General features: G+C 40.0%; 1 protein-coding gene and 1 pseudogene across 2 annotated transcripts in view; both read left to right on the forward strand.

Annotated features, from left to right (window-relative positions):
* The first annotated feature begins 4,930 nt into the window (after nucleotides 1-4,930).
* Nucleotides 4,931-5,408, forward strand: LOC127206892 (mediator of RNA polymerase II transcription subunit 31-like; annotated as a pseudogene).
* Nucleotides 5,409-15,348: 9,940 nt separating this feature from the next.
* Map3k7 (mitogen-activated protein kinase kinase kinase 7) overlaps nucleotides 15,349-17,169 on the forward strand; it is a 54,076-nt gene continuing 52,255 nt past the window's right edge. For both annotated transcript variants that reach the window (XM_051161080.1, XM_051161089.1), the window contains exon 1: nucleotides 15,349-15,539. In XM_051161080.1, coding sequence (XP_051017037.1) covers nucleotides 15,420-15,539 — 120 coding nt within the window. In that variant the 5' untranslated portion in view covers nucleotides 15,349-15,419. The remainder of the gene's footprint in view (nucleotides 15,540-17,169) is intronic.

Raw genomic sequence — 17,169 nt, forward strand, 5'->3', positions numbered from 1 at the left:
TCATTCAACACATCCACTGACTATTCATACAGTACAGTCATTCTAGAAGCTTCTCATCAAAGAGTGGCTAGAAGAAATCTAGAAGAGCTTCTAAGGATCGGCTAGCCTACACAGGATTAATATTCATATGCCATTACAAGTTGTGATAAATAGAAATAAGAAAAGTAAGTTGTTTAAACACCAGGTTTTCTCTTCAAAGAACCAGACAATGTCATTGTGTCTTTTATCATACTTCAGAGTCTTGAGTGAAATAATTCTGAAACATACAGGTACCTACCTTTTTGTTTTTCCTTCCTTCTTATCTTTCACTATACTTCAACAGACAAGCTACCTAAGTCAGATGAACCTTTGAAAGTGACAATATGCTCAGCTAACTTTAGTCTTTGCTCAAATGTTACTATGAAGATATTATTAAGGCATTTAGATATTTTATCTTATTGGTTCTTTTTACTTTTCTGAGTTCTTTTTTTCAAATAAGGATAAAACATAATCAGTTATACAAATATATAAATACTACTCCTCAGATAAAACCACAAACATAAATTAAGCTAAACTTTCGACTGGTCATCAATTCCAACTCAGCATTAGTCCAAAATTACAGCTAATAATATGGTTTAGAAGATTTCAATTCAATATGCAAAGGCATTCTGTGTGTCTATGCTTAATACATTTAAGTCTACACTGAAAATTTCAACAGTTCAAATGTTTTCCAGTGTATTGGAGGAGTAAGGACTATATAAAACATATGATGCTTATCAATGGGTTAGTGGCAGAGAATAACTTGTAGTAAGAATAGAAGTAAACCAAGCTGTGGACACACAGAAAATCCAGACATGTCTGAGCATGTCTAGAACACAAGAGCAACTCAACCACCAAAGCTCTATTTATAAAAGACCAAAGACACTCTGGGAAAATTACTCATCTTTAGACAGAGACTTTCAAGTTAACAGTTAAACTCAGTAAACTGTAATGAGCCGGTGCCAGTGCAGAGGGGTGACCTGAGCTTTCAAGTTAACAGTTAAACTCAGTAAACTGTAATGAGCCGGTGCCAGTGCAGAGGGGTGACCTGAGCTCCAGTAATAAGGTCAGCTGTAGATCAGTGCCTTGCTTGATCATCATCAGAGAAGCTTCCTCCTGAAGCAGATGGAAACAGATACACAGACCCACAGCTAGACAATGTGTAGAGAGTGAGAGACCTTGTAACAGTCAGCCCTAATGGTATGGCCTCCATCAAACCCCTCCTCTCAGGGCTCAGGGAGCCCTACAAAAGAGAAGGCAGAAACAGTACAAGAGCCAGAAGGAATGGAGGACACCAAGAAGGCAGGCCCTTTAAATGAACCCACAGAGACTGAGGTAGAATGCACCCGTCTGCACCAGATGGGGTCTTAGAACTGAAAAGCAAAACAGACACATGTCCCTATTCCTAACCCCAAATTAATCTCTAATTGATAACCACTTGCAAGTGAAAACGCAGTTTCCAAGGGAGTCTCCCTGGGGAAACAAACTATTCTTAAGGGTTGGCTGCATGCCCAGCAGTAGGTGGCCAGTAGAAAATGAACTCATCTTTGGAGGTTCCTTGTATCATTACGGGCTTTTCCTTTTTATCAGTTCTATCACATTTTTTAGTTTGTTTTATATATGCTTCCTCTCTTTTTCATGCTTTGCATATATGTTATGGCTTCCAGTTTAGTGTCTCTATAGGGTTCCCCAGTGTGTGAATGGGTGGTCTCTGCATCTATACCTGTTTCTTATGCCTTTTCTTGGGCTCTTTTCCTTCTGTTTGTTTTGTCCTATTCTGACCTGTTAGTTTTGTTTTATCTTATTAGATTATTTTATATTATTATTAGCCCTTAGAAATCTGTTTGTTTTTGAATGGGAGAAAAAAAGGGGGTGGATCTGGATGGGGGGATTGGCAGGGAACTGCAAGGCATGGAAGGAGAGGAAACCATAATCATGATATATTACGTGAGAGAGAGAAAACCGTTAATAGAAGGAAAAACAAACAAAAAGAAGGCTGAAGGAATCATAAATAATGCCATGCAGGAATATGGAGCATTCTCAAAGCACAGGTAAGAATTTCAGGGGCCAGAATGATCTTGGAGGAGTCCGATGAGGTAGTAACCAGGGCAATTCTGTCTTGTTTCTGTTGGCATTACTTAGGTACAGTCCAATTCTTATTCTGTACCTGGTATAACCAGAGAAACTGAGACAGTTAACATAACACCCTAACTGAAAGGGATTAGCTTGCTCGTGCCAATGTCTTTCTTAAATTTTGAGTTTCTTTCTTTTTTTTTTTTTTTTTTGAGACAGACTTTTTCTGTGTAGCCTTGGCTGTCTTGGACTCACTTTGTAGACCAGGCTAGCCTAGAACCCACAGAGATCTGCCTGCCTCTGCCTCCCTGAGTGCTGGGATTACAGGCATGTGCTACCACGCCGGGCTTGAGTTTCAGTTTTTGAAGCAGATATTTTTTTCTATATGAATAATGATATGAACAGATAACTGCTGAAGAAAGATTATTTTGAAGTTCATCAACTAGTATAAGTCAGTAGCTTGAAACTAGTCAGCAGAAACAACACAGAATGAAAACCAAGGCCATGCTGTGTTCTGGAGGCTATGGCAAAAGGATTAACTAGAAAAAGCATGACAGAGCCACTGAGATGATGGATGGCATGTACAGTGTGATAGTACTTGATATATATACCAAATATTTCAACATTTATTGCATGTAAATTATACATAAAACATTGAATTTTTGATAATGATATGAATTCTGAAGAATTAATGAAAAAGCACAAATCTAGGCAAAAACAAGTTGCACAATAATCACATGAACAACTACAGTGTGAGGGCAGGCAGCAACCAGGAGGCTGAGGTAGGAGAACTGCATGGACCAAGGAACTTGGAGCTAGTTCTGAGGTACATTTCAAAACCACAGTTTTAAAAACAAGTTAAGATACAGCATAGGTAAATAAAGGATATAAGAAAAGGGCAGAGATAGAATAAAATAGGCCAAGTGAAATGTTAATGAGAGGATCTAGGAGGAAAAGGTTTGGGTGTACAAACTTTAAAAAAAAAAAAAGCTTAGCTATATGTGTATATGTGAAAACTTTCAAAAAAAAAAAAAGATATCGTGGAGGAAAAATACATTTCTTAATACTAAGAAGGTTTGGAATCTAAAAGGACCAGAGCATGCTATATCTAGAGAATAGTTTATACTCCATTTAAAACTAAACTGAGAACCAGAATTATGGGGTCAGAATGTCAGCAAATCTCACTACAGCTGACTCTCATACACTACACAGTTTGCTATGATGATTCTCTGACCTCCAGGTCAGTCTTACTGAGGTTTCCAGCCCTTCTGAGGGTTACCAGTCAGCGTGTAAGCAGATACAGCTATTCACTATATAACTGCCAAACTCCTATACATCCCAGTTCTGTTCGGTCTTACATTGTTAGTGGAGCTCCTCCGTCCACACTCAGGTTTGGGATTCCATGTACCAGTGATGGCCAATGAGGAAAGAGCTCCTTTCCACTCTAGCTCGAGGAAGCTCTAGTTTTAAGGGCAGTGTTTCTGTTTTGGTTCCTGTTATCTCATCAGGTCCCTCCAGCCACTTCCCAACTTTGGTTCTTGGAGCACAATCTACTACATAAATAGATGATGACTGATACATCAGCATAACCCTAGGAAAGGCATCAAAAGAAGGCTAGAAAGGGTCTTAGATTTAGAAGGGCCATGACTAATAGAGTTGAGAGATTTGAGACTGCTTCTAAAGACTCTGAGGGCAAGCCAAATATTTATTCAATAAATATATCTGTCCCTACAACATCCTAGGTATTACATCAGGCACTAATAATTTGGTGGTAAAAAGTCTCTAACCTCATGGGCTTATGATGGTGAGAAAGGTGGTAAATGCACACTAAAAAAAAAAAAAAAAAAAAAAAAAAAAAAAAAAAACCACAAACAAAATATCCATGTGTTCTAAACACTATAGAAAACAGGGTTCTTCAAGAAGATATTAAGGAGCCCCCTTTGGATGGGATGGACAGGAAACAACACTCTAAAGGAGCACCATATGAGCTGTGGCCATGCTAAGGAAAGCACAGGGCGAGAAGCGGAGATGTGAACACTTCTGAGACACGGTGGTATTAACGGAAGGGAAATAAGTTGCTGGACTAGTATAAACCAGGAATGCAAATCCCAAAGTAAATGGCAGGAGACAACTTATTCCCACAGGCTGTCCCCTGACCTCCAAACAAATGCACATCATGACACACAAAATAAGTAAAGAGATGTAATTTTTTAAAAAGAATTGTCCTAGCACTTTGGAGGCTGAGACAGAAGGATCTATGAATCCTAAGGCCAGCCTGAGCTTTACACAGAGTTCAAGACCAGCTTAAGCAAAATAGCGAGAACTCATCTTTAAAAAATTGTTTCAGACTAGTTATTGTCTTAATTTTAAAAGGTGTGTGTGTGTGTTTGTGTGTGTGTGTGTGTGTGTGTGTGTGTGTGTGTGTGTGTGTGTGTGTGTGTGTGCGCGCGCGCGCGCGCGCGCCTGTACATGCATTGTCACGGGGAAAAGTTAGAGGTCAGAATGCAACTTATAGAAGTCAGTCTTTCCACTATTTGGGTTTCAGGGATCAAATTCAGGTCGGGATAGATGGAAAGTGTTTTTACCCACTAGACCATCTCACCTGCTCCCGTTTATTTTCTTAGCCAAAAATATATTCAGTTTTGAACACTTTTGTGTACTTAATCAAAAGCTAAGAAACTCCTTTAATATTACTGATTCAAATAAGAAACATTAAGATATAGTATTCTTAGTGAGTTATTATGAAGATAAGAAGATAGAACTTGGGTTTCTGGTCCTCCCTTACTATTCGAGGCTGCAGTTCGGTCTGGTTGGTTGTTTGTGCCTCTCTGTTACAGTTATGGCTGCGGCCGTCGCTATGGAGACAGATGATGCTGGAAATTGACTTTGGTTTCAGTTGGAGTTGGAATTTGTGCAACGTTTAGCTAACCAAATTGCCTTAATTTTCTTGCCCAAAGAGGTTACTTCAAAGACAAAGCTTTTGATAATTATCTTAAGTACTTGCTTTACTGGAAAGAACCAGAATACGCCAAGTATCTAAAGTACCCTCAGCGTTTACACGTGAGAGCTCCTCCAGTATGAACACTTCGGAAAAGAACTAGTGAATGTTCAGTGCGCGAAGTTCATTGATGAACAGCAGATTCTACACTGGCAGCCCTATTCTCGGAAGAGGGTGCATCTTCAGCAAGCCCTGGCAGAACAGCAGCAACAGAATAACACAGCAGGAAAATGAAGAGATGGGGACAGACCAGGCTCTTAGGACATGTATATAATGTATTGCTGTTGTACCATACAGAGATAAGACTCTTCTGCCTACCCTTATTGTGGAAGCACTCAGAACCATTAGTGTTATTTTTGGTTGGCAAACTTTTGATTGTTAATAGATTATTTCTGTTAAACCCAAGAAGAAGAAGAAGAAGGGGAGGAGGATGAAGAAGAGGAAGAAGAAGAAAGAACTTGAAACAAAACTCTACAATGAAAAGTCCCTCTTGAACAAGGATAAAGAGGGGTAAAGCCATGTAAGTGGACATAGCAGACAACAAATCAAGCTGCTGCTGTTATAGAAAAGCCACTCTGAGCTTGCAGAGCAAAATCTATGGAAACAAACACAGTAAGCAGAACCCAGAGCCTTTTAGCTTGACCCCGGCTAGGGTCATGTGGGAAGAGGGCACTTCAATTGAGAAAATGCTTCCTCAGGTTGCCTTGTAGACAGGACTGCTGGGCATTTTACTGATTAATGATTAACATAGGAGGGTCCAGTCCATGATGGGTGGCACCACCCTGGACAGATGGTCCTAGGATTATAAGAAAGCAGGCTAAACAAGCCATGAGTAGAGATCCAGTGAACAAAACTTCTCCATGGGCTCTCCTTCAGTCCCTGCCTTGACTTGTCAGCATGACAGCTGTAAATGGAAATAAATCACTCTGGTTATGGTGTTTTATCACTGCAATAGAAAACTAACCAAGACAACTAGTAAGATCTGTAAAATGTGTTGCAAGAACAATATTTTTTTTGCAAGAATATCATGTAAATATATGAGTACAGCAAAAACAGGCTCAAATTTAAATATCCACAAAAGCAGAGACTTTAAGACTAAGCAACCATTACTCTGTGTCACTGCTGTGTGTCTGAAGGCTAATATAGTACCTGGCACATCACAGGAACTCAGTAAGTTTTGTTCCTTCATTCACTTCTTTTTGAGCCAGTTTTGCTGTGTCTCCGGCGGGGCTGCAGGTTGTTCTGCAGTGTTGATTGGCCTCCAGCCAGAAACAGACCAGTGCACCACCACTCCCAACACTTCTATATCGATAGCTGATGGTTTGGGGGATGTCTAGCGATTTCAAAGTAAAATAAACTGACCAAACACAAAATCCACGTGACTATAAACTGTGTGCATGTGACTTTTATATACCAATGCTTATTTACCAAAAATATGAAATCTAATATATTTGCTTGTGTAGTAAGGCATGTAAGTTTCCAGGCCTGAAAGAGAAACAACATTCCTACCCAGCATCCATGTTCAGTAGAATGTGCTGATACAACCAAATTTCTACCTAGATTATTTGTACAAAACAAAAACAAACAAAAAAAATTCTTAGATGTTTTTCCTAGAAATAATCCCTAACCCAAAGATTGCAGAAAAACAAAGATACCCAGTACAGGAGGAATTGCTAAGCCAACTACTCCAGGAGGCATAAAGAAGCTGTAAAATTATTCTGGCAAAGGGACTGAAGACCTTGAGAATTCATTAAACTACTTCTATACATCAGGCCACTGAGTGAGGGCCAATCACCTGGGGAACATGAATTTTCATGGTTTTGTTTTGTGGAGAAAGTTGATTTTGGTAACACAAAGGTACCATCCCAACAAATATGTAGTTGGTGGCTTAGTTAAGATTTCTATTCCTGTGATGAAACATCATGACCAAGACAACTTGGTAGGAAAGGGTTTATTTCAGCTTACACTTCTAGATGACAGCCCATCACTGATGAAAGTCAAGGCAGGAACTCAAACTGAGCAGGAACCTGGAGGCAGGAGCTGATGCAGAGGCCATGGAGGGGTGCTGGTTACTGGCTTGCTCACCATGGCTTGCTCAGCCTGATTTCTTATAGAAGCCAGGACCACCAGCCCAAGGGTGGCTCCACAACAGGCTGGGACTTCACCATCAATCACTAGTTAAGAAAATACCTAGGGCATGATCTTCTGGAGGAATTTCCTCAATCAAGGTTTCCTCCTCTCAGACAACTATAGTTTGTATCATGTTGATATAAATGTAGCCAGCATAGTGCCCTAAAATGTCAAACCAACTTGTAGAAATAATGAGAATCTGCGAACATAGAGGTTGTCTCCTAGAGCAAACAAGTAATAACAATTATGTCATTATGTTAGGGAAAGATGTCTTAAAGTAAAACAAGACATGAGAAAATACAACTGTTAACTTCTTTTTGGCCCCAGGCTATAAAGCTCATACTTAAGGAGACTTATGTATAGAGACTACTACTGTGTACATATGGTAAGTGATGCTTGCTCAAGGAGTGAATAATCTTAGGACTGAGATGTCCAGAAGCAGACACACCAGAATAGCAACAGCAGCCCCCTTAAGCTCTACATAGGAATTTTATTTCTTAAAGTTCATTTTGATGAAGTAGCTTTGATACAGGACTTTTTTCTGTAAGAGGCAGATAGACACAGACTTAATTTTTCAGCCATAAGGGAGCAAGAATAAGAAATAATAGCTTAACCATAAGTTTTCTTTAATATGAAATTATACAGCCAATTAAGATGTAAAACAGAAAAGCATCTTAAAGTTACAAAGCTGATGCATCTTTCTCGTGTTGCTGGCTGAATCCTTCACATTCTCAGACTGAACAGCATCTCAAGGTGTCCAACCTGATTGCACATCCTATTATGGTCCTGCAGCTAAATTGTGCTGCTCTCAGAAATCTTTTTTAGGCCAGTTCAATATGTTTCAGTGGAGGAGAATTCTCAATTCTGATAGTATCTATTTCTCTACAAATTAAGTTGGAGACCTAGGATATAATATATTCTTCGTTTTCCAAAATGGATCAATCCCTGGCTTATTAAAGTTGATAATGAGTCCTTTAGAAAAAAGTAGAAATCAATTCTATGCAGCAGATTTAGTTAAGCAACCTCATTAAGAGCAAAGACAACTCTATTTTTGTTAGTTTAATAAAGATCATATGTCAATTAAAACATGCTACTGTTTTTCTTTTAATGAAGATGGCTTATATTGATTGATAAACTTTTGGATTTTGAATGTACTAGATGTAGAACTTATTGCCATTGATCAAGAATTGCTTAATTTAATCTCAGAATTAAATATGCCTTTAGGCTGTGAGCATCATCCAATTCAGATTAAGATAACTTACTAACCTTAAGCAGCTGTCATTTATCAAGAAACCAGAAATGTACATTTATTAAAATAGTCAAGAAATGGAAAGATTCAAAATTCTAAGGTAAAATGAGTGGCAGCATTTGTACACTGCACTCTCCCCAGGTCTCCTGTGCCTACAGTTCACATTGCATTTGATCCATTCATTGCAGCAAGCATCATTTTCCTCAGCATTCCTGAATAGATTAGTGACACTTCACTTTGATCTCTTCTCCCGGACACCAGAGCTTCTTTCCACTTTATTCCACAAGAGCTAAGTACACTTGGTTGACAACGTAAAGAATGGTCAGATAAGAAGAAATTCCATAAGTAATTTAAAGTATAGTTATTCCCTAAAATAAGTCAATATTAAGGTCTCATTTTTCCTAGGAAAAAAATCATTCTGAAAATAACATTCTTCAAACAAAAAGTTACAATCAATCATTTATCTTAAGGGAGACCCATATAACACACCCCCCCCCCAAGAAATATTGTCTGATAGCTCAGTTGGAGACTAAAACTGTAAATCTAACTCCAACTTCTTAGAAAAGACTGGTTTGGATACATAGGAAAACCAAAGAGGGGATTAAAATGAAATATCTTCTTATGCATATCAGGTAGTTGATGTCTTTCAGTGATCCAAGCAATCTGAATTTCATTCAACTCTTTTCTAAGACGGGGAATTCGCCTAACCCTTACCAGGATCATGATATGCATATCCTACTCCAAGCCTTCATTTGTTCATTAGCCCAGTTACTTATACCTCTCCCCAGATTACTGGGAATTCCTTCCTCCAGATTCTCTCTCAGGAGCTAGAAAGATGGCTCAGTGGTAGAAGGGGTTGCTACGAGGCACAATGGCCTGGGTTTGATGCTCAATCCCACACGCTGGATGGAAGAAATAAATTTCCAGGTTGTCCTTTGGCCGCTATTCCTGTACTATGTGTGTGCCCATGATGGCAGCACACATAGAGAGAAGGACAGACATGTGGTTTAAGTTTTTCAAGAAAAGACTGGTATTACCTCTTTACTTCCTATGGCCTGGAGGGGTCTGGGCAAGAAGGAATTAAAACCGAATCATCCTTTGAACAAATCTAAGTCAGTAAAATTACAAAACAAAAGACTGCAACCAAAATAGTGTCCATATTAAAGGGCTACGGAGTTGCCTCAGGGTTGTGGTGAAGAGAAACCATGACCAAGGTGACTCTTATAAAAGGGAACATTTAATTGGGGCTAGCTTACAGTTTCAGAGGATCAGTCTGTTACCATCATCATGGGAACCATGGCATTCTGCAAGCAATCCTGGGCTGGAGGAGGCAAGAGTTCATGTCTTCTGCAGACAGCCAGGAGGAAACTCTGATTCCACTCCAGGTGGAGTTTAAGCATGGGATGCCTCAAAGCCCACATCAACAAGGCCACACCTAACCAACAAGGCCATACCTCCTAATAGTGGCACATCCTGTGGCCCAGCATTCAAACACATGGATCTATGGGGGCCACACCTATTCAAACCACCACAGGAGCCAACTGGAAATACATCTTTAACTTTAATAAAAAGAAACATATTTCAAACCAAAACAAAGTTGCTAATGTCAGCTTTCTTCTTCTTTCAGGGAAAAGGATAATGAGCCCAAATTAAAATGTAATCAGGAAATTTTTCTTCTTCAAAATGATAGTCAAATCACTTAATAAAATAAATGTTGTAGCTACAGCTACTATTATGTGACCTCAAGGGACTATAAAATCTAAACAAAAGCTGCCTGAGATTTATAGATGAGAAGCGGTAAGAATACTAAGCCGTCGACAGGATGTGACCAGCTTTTCTGCTGAACCCTATCGCTTGTTTCTGCTTCTCTTCAGAGAAAAAGCATGTTAAGATTTTCAAATGCCACATAAAATTTTTGAAGCAAAGTACCAATTTCACATGCCACTTCTTATACATTAAAAGGTTTAGAGACAGACATTTAATATTTAGCATAATTGCTATGGATCCTAGTAATTTCTATAATTCCTACTAAGAAACATTTAGTACTGATAGGAATAAGAACAGCTCATGTAGTGTTGATACTCACAGTCAGCATAGTTACTCTGGCTTCATATATTAAAACTTTGTCTGATTTTTTTTTTTTAATGATAGGTTCAAGCTAAAGCTGCATGGCTCTAATAATCCACACTGAGATAGTCTTCTGCATTTTAGGTTAGTAATCCCATTAAGGAATGCATGCCATAACTCCATTTCCTGAATTTCTTCTTCCACTTCTAATTCTTCCTTAAGCATCTGGATACTAGTATTTCTTTCCCAAACTCATCAAGTGTGAGAGAAGATGTGAATACTGAAGATGGAAATAAGACACTGTTTAGGGCTGGCGCTCCCATTAGATTATTTCCTTTAACTTGAATGCCCCTGGGCATAATTAAAAGGCTCTGTTACTTTCTCTATATTGTGTGTGAAGTGTGTTACATAATTGAGTTGATTAACAGTCGATAGTTCCTTTCCCTCTTAGAGCACTTTGAGCTCCCAGAGATGACTTTCAAATGGGAATCTCTTACTCCGTGGAGCTCTCAGCACGGAGAGCAGCTCCACGGGGTGCTGGGGAAGCAGAGGTGGGAAATGGGCTACTTATGAACAAGAATGCAGAGTGGGCCTCTCTGCCTTGCAGGTATTAAGCACTCCAAACTCTTACCCCAAGTGACTTCAGCGTGGGTGGGAGGTGCTGTTTGTTGAAATAATGAATAGTAGATGGCATCATTAAAGTGGAAAGTTTTCATTTGTGATTCCTTGGGGCTGTGTGAGATAAAACACCCCTACTTACCGCTGAAAATGGAGCCAAACTACTTCCTGGCTTTCTTCCAAGAAAGATTTTCTAAAGCATTTATTTGACATATTAGCCTGTGCAATAAGACATTTAATGAATGCATTTTTAACAAAGAGTACTATTTCGATGAAGATTATTTTCCTTTCTAAAGCATGTTCTTATTTGTGTAGCATTCAACCTTTAAAAAGAGATGATGCTGAGCTACAGGATGATGCTTCTGCTTATTAGGAAGCTCAGAAACTAAAAGTGTTACTTAAAAATACCAGTTATTTCTGAAAACTGTCATTAATGCCACAGAAATCGTGCAATCTATCAAACAGAGTAAATAGTATCAGTATTTGGGAAGAAGATCTAGTTTAACCTTGGGAACTCTAGGAAGAGGGAGTCCTCCAAGTTGCCTACTGAATAGCAGAGCTACCTGCTAGGAGAGGAAACATTTTTAAAACTCACAAATAGTTTAAAAGCAAGCTTTCACTACAAACTACTGGTATTCTAATACACATCAATTTTATCTACCAGTTGACTCTTCTCCCAATGATATTATAGAGAATAACTGGTTAACTCAACTTTTATATGTGAAATAAATTAGCACAGTATTTATTAGGAACTACACTGGGACAGCAAATAAACCAGAAACAAAATAATTAAAGGTGGTAAGTAGCTAAATATGTAGAAATAAAACAGTAATGGGCAGAAAGTGAAAGAGTAGAGAACTGAAGGCAACATCAAATCATTATCTCTGAAGAGGTGGGCTAAGATCCAAGTGATAACATAGACATTTCTGGGTAATTCAGAAAATATGAAACCCATATACCTGAGCTATAACCTGCCAGCACATAGGAACAGAAAACACACACACACACACACACACACACACACACACACACACACACACACGAGAGAGAGAGAGAGAGAGAGAGAGAGAGAGAGAGAGAGAGAGAGAGAAGAGAAACCTAACATTTGAGGGGCCCGCCAGCATACTAAATGTTTAAACATACATTCCAAATCAAGATAACAAATTGATTTTTAAAACTATTCCATTCTCCTACCATAATAGCTTTCTCTTTACCAGAATATGGTGGTCGGAGCAAAGCTAACCTCTAACTCCTGTCCTCTGGACTTACACCACCCCAGATGTGGGCACTCCAAACTGCTTGTTGAGCTCATTCACACACATTCTTCCTCACTTATCAGCCTCAGCCAGGCTCCACTTCTAAGTGTAAGCACGTCAGCAGCTAAGCTATTCTGTGACAACAGATTCTCCTAGCCACTAGGACCTACGGTCTGTGCTTGATAACTGTTTCCCCATGATCGCAACCCAAGGAAGTAAAATATTAAACCAATAATTATTTCAGTATTAGCTAGTCACCTGTCTAAATTTTTTCATAATTCATTGAGGTTAGTATTAAGTAGACATATTAAGTTGAGAGTTTAATTTATTCAAAATAATGTGGCAGAATTGGAATAAGACATTATAATAGAATTCGGAAACCTGTTAAAAGACATACCTATAACCACAATTAGTTAGCACTTCTCTTCAAAACACAGCAAACTGAAAAGTGTCCAGAAAAAGTAAAATTACTAGAAAAGCAGAACAGCTTTTGCCTAACAATACCCTAACTTTAGATTTAAGTACATGATCTTCATCTCAGTAATATTTATAACTAGAAAAAAAGAAACAGGAGATAACTGAATAACGACCCATCAGTATGCCTTATCAATTCCCACCTTCTTGGTTCTAAAGGCCTTCTTCACCTCATCAAATTCTCATCAGAAACTTCCTTACCTATGAAATAGCAGATTCGAATATCCCACTCTCAGATCCACTCAGTGAACCCAGAAAAGTTCCATCACAGGCACTCATCATCCTTATGGTGAACCACCACTCTGATACCAAGCTTAGGCATTTGTATGACATCTACAGCTAGATAAAGATGTCCAACGGGCCCAAAGCTCAGCACATTTGAGCATTCGGAATACATCAGATGCCATTGTCATCACAGTGATGCTGAAGAACCAAGACCCTGGGTAAAACTAACTAGGAAATGTGTGCAGGAGGGAAGAACTAGTCTTTGCCATCCATTTAGCAAACTGTCATTGTTAGTATGACTTTATCACTCACAATAGCTTCCTGTCAAATACAGTCATCTACTTGCAACCCCAAGCATGCCTACCTTTCATTTGCATTAACTTAGCAGCTCTTTCATTAGAAAGCTCCCCTGCAGGAAAGTTGGGATCCCCATCTCCTCTCCCCCACTTTCAGCGACCATTAGTAAACTTAGGACTTGACATTCTCAAGAGCTCATCCTTGGTCACTTAGTCTAACCCCCAATGTTCCCACTTGTTTCAAGTCAAATCAACTAAAATTCAACATGTGGCTTACACTAAACACTATGTGGATCATACAACTGGATAATACTTCCCACTCTGTGGCGTGCTCTCACCTATCAGACTCAAAACTTGAAAGGCAAAAGTATTGATGAGTGCTTTGTAAATATACAGCACTAACCCTGAGGCAGGAAAGGAAACATTACGGGAACATGGGAAGGGAAAGGGGCCCCTCACTCAGTTGAAGCTCCTCAACAGATTGAAAAAAAGAAAAAAGAAAAGAAAAATCAAGAATTCCAGTACAACTAACACTTGCTGTGAAGATTGCCATCACAAAGGTAAGATATTTTTAAATATTTTATTAATTTATTCATATTACATCTCAATTGTTAGCCCATCCCTTGTATCCTCCCATTCCTCCCTCCCGCTTTCCCCCTACTCCCCTCACCTATGTCTGTGACTGAGGGGGACCTAAAGGTGAGATATTTTGTTAGACTAGCCTCTATGCATCATGGCATTAGTCCCTTACTAGATATTTTCTGGGAATCTCACAAACAAGACTATTAACTTCGTCCCCAGTGAAGTTATCCTACCTCAAGCTTTCACCACATCAACTGTAATCTTGTTAGGTACTCTTTAGGAACCACCCTATGATTTCACTCAATCTCCTTAGCAATTCTTCAAGAGTCACCAAAATCCTGTGCATAAATATTTTAAGGACAATGAACTGGGACTCTTCTTCCAGCTTCGCTTCATTACTGGCTCCTCTCAAAAATGCTTTTCTTTGCTGTGTCCAAGGATCCAGTTTTGCACCAGGGGAAATCTCTCAAAACAAACTTTTCGGGCTGTTGTTGGCGACAGCTTCCGTACTTTGACAAAGTAAAGCGACTTTAATTACTTTCTGACTTGTGTAAAATTGTACGTGTGTTAGTTACACCACAATGTTAACTTCTGCCAGTGAGTACTCACATTTCATGGCCTCACTCCGGATGCTCGCACTAACTGCTTTTATCCGAATCCCTCACAAGCTCAGCAATAATTAGCTCAAAGTAACAGACTCAATGTCGCAAATGCCAAACCGCGGAAACATTCTGCAATACTTAAAGCTTCTTCACCAGCTCGCGAGTGAAACTGGAAATGAAGATGCGCCAAGAGAACACAACCCACACACTATCCTGCCTGTCTGCAGACGGCTAAGAACGGAGGTGGGGGAGGCATGACATAGCTCATAAATAAATAAATAAATAAATAAATAAATAAATAAATAAATAAATAAATAAATAAATAAATAAATAAATAAAGTGCTACAGGTTTTTATCTTTCCCGCTGGTTCTTGCGGGACCAACCGAGCGGGCTCCAGCCTTGTTCCGCGCCAGTTCCGTCCGCGCATTTTCATTGCGTCACCGCGCCAGGTATCGCGGTATGAGCCTGCCGCTGAGGCCCTTTAACAAAAGTCTCGCGAAACTTGTTCCACGGGCCCACGGCTCCGCTCTCGCCCTCTTCCACTCCGCCCCTAAGCTGGCTTTTCTCTCTTTTTCCAAGTCACCAAATTCCCGAGTCCAGTTCCTCCCGCGCGCCTCCTTCCTCCCAGTTCCGAGTTCAAACCGGAACTGGAAGTGGGGTGGGCGGGGCCCGGCGACGGAAAGCGCTGAGGAGCCGAAGCCGGGACTCGGCGGTGGCCCGGGTCGGTCCCGCGCCACGGAGCGCCCGGCGGCGGTGCTGCGCGGCTCCGGGCTGAAGGGCGGTGCGCGGGCGGGTGGGCGAGCGTGGCCCCCCGGGCGCCGCGGGGGATCATGTCGACTGCCTCCGCCGCCTCGTCCTCCTCCTCGTCTTCTGCCAGTGAGATGATCGAAGCGCCATCGCAGGTCCTTAACTTCGAGGAGATCGACTACAAGGAGATCGAGGTGGAAGAGGTGAGCGAGGCCGAGCCCTGCAGCACCGCATCGCCTCGGATGCCGGGAGGCGGCTTCCCGGTGGGCTTGATGGTTGAGTTTGAATCGGTGACTCTGTGCCCGATTACATATGTGGTCAACCGTTCCATTATCCGTAAATAGACTGAGCAGTTTGGCGGCTGCGGAGTTTCAGTTTGCTGGTCGTGGTGTTAAAGGCCAAGATATTGTGTGTGTGTGTGTGTGTCTGTGTGTGTGTGTCTTATAGTGCCGTTCCTTATACGAAAGGATGCTCAGGACGGGCTGGTAAAGAGATCGTCCCACGGTGCTTTCCCTGGTCCGGGATTCACCTTTCTCTGATACCATAGAGTAGTTCTGCCTTCTATTGGGCTAATGTAGATGAATTTCACTCTTTAACGTGAGTCTGTTACGAAAAGATATTTCAAGTAGTACACCAGAAATAGCTGTTCGAAAAACGGAACAAATCAAATCTTCAGTTGGAATTTTAGAACAAACGTTTCAAAGTGTCTTCAGTCCATCATCGCCTATTTTAAAATTCACAGTGGTGTCAGTGAGTTCTAAGAGTCTTAGTATTTACAAAATAAAAACTGTGTGTACATATATTTAAAATGAAGTTTGGAATTCATTAAAACCATGGTTAGAAATACTTTCATGCAATTACTATACATTAGTCTTTTTAAAAGCACTTTCCATTTTCTGTACCATAATGTGGGGCCTACTGAAATCTAGACTCTTCAGTTGTCTTTACTTAAAAATTTTTAAAAGTATTGTAGTAAGGAGTTAAAAATTGCAAGCTAATTAGCACTCAGCAAATACATCTTTATCTTAGAGGGCTACTAAGTCCTATCTCTTTATATCACAAAAAGTAACTTTAAAGATCCCTCGGTTCATTGAGAACATGATCATCATTTAAGAAGTGTGGTGGGGGTGGGTGAGGGGAAGAAGTGTGGTAGGAAGAGCAAGGTTTGAGACAGGAAGATTCAGTGTGTGGGATGGACAGGCCGCTGTGTCACCTGTTTTCCTTCTACTCTTTTGAGTGTTAGTTTCCTTAACCATAAGATGGGAGTAATTGCTGCTTTATCAGTGTGACACATCCAGTGAGGCAGGGCATGCAGAAAATCCAACATAGTGTCTGACATACTGTTAGGAAACAAAGTTCCAGACAGGAAGAGTGACCTGCTTTAAGGTCACATGCTAAAAGAAGACCTGTTTTTGAAGAGGAAAACACTTTAGCTATTTCCCCCTTGTTGAACCTAAGATAAATTCCTTTTTTCAGAAGCGGGTAGTTGATCCAGCTCTCATGGATAACATTCTTTTTTAAGACTAAAACTTCAGTGAGTCAGTATACAAGAATCGCAGTTTTTAAATAAGCATTTACGTGTACCCTGGTGAATTGCTGTCCTTGTAGACTACAAATTGTCATATAATAATAACTTGTACTTTATGGTCTACCACATGTTTCCATGAACTGACTTTCTTTGATTTTGCAACCTTAGTTTTTTGCGCACTACTTTTTAAAGTGTTCACATTCTTGCTTCTTTGAGGCCTACAAGTTGCTAAGGGAGACAGTAATTAATTTGATCCTCTCAACCTAAAGCTAGTAGTGCATTTTTGAAATTTGTTTCATCTTAGT

The sequence above is a fragment of the Acomys russatus genome, chromosome 2 (genome assembly GCF_903995435.1).
Source record: "Acomys russatus chromosome 2, mAcoRus1.1, whole genome shotgun sequence".
NCBI classification, from domain to species: Eukaryota; Metazoa; Chordata; class Mammalia; order Rodentia; family Muridae; genus Acomys; species Acomys russatus.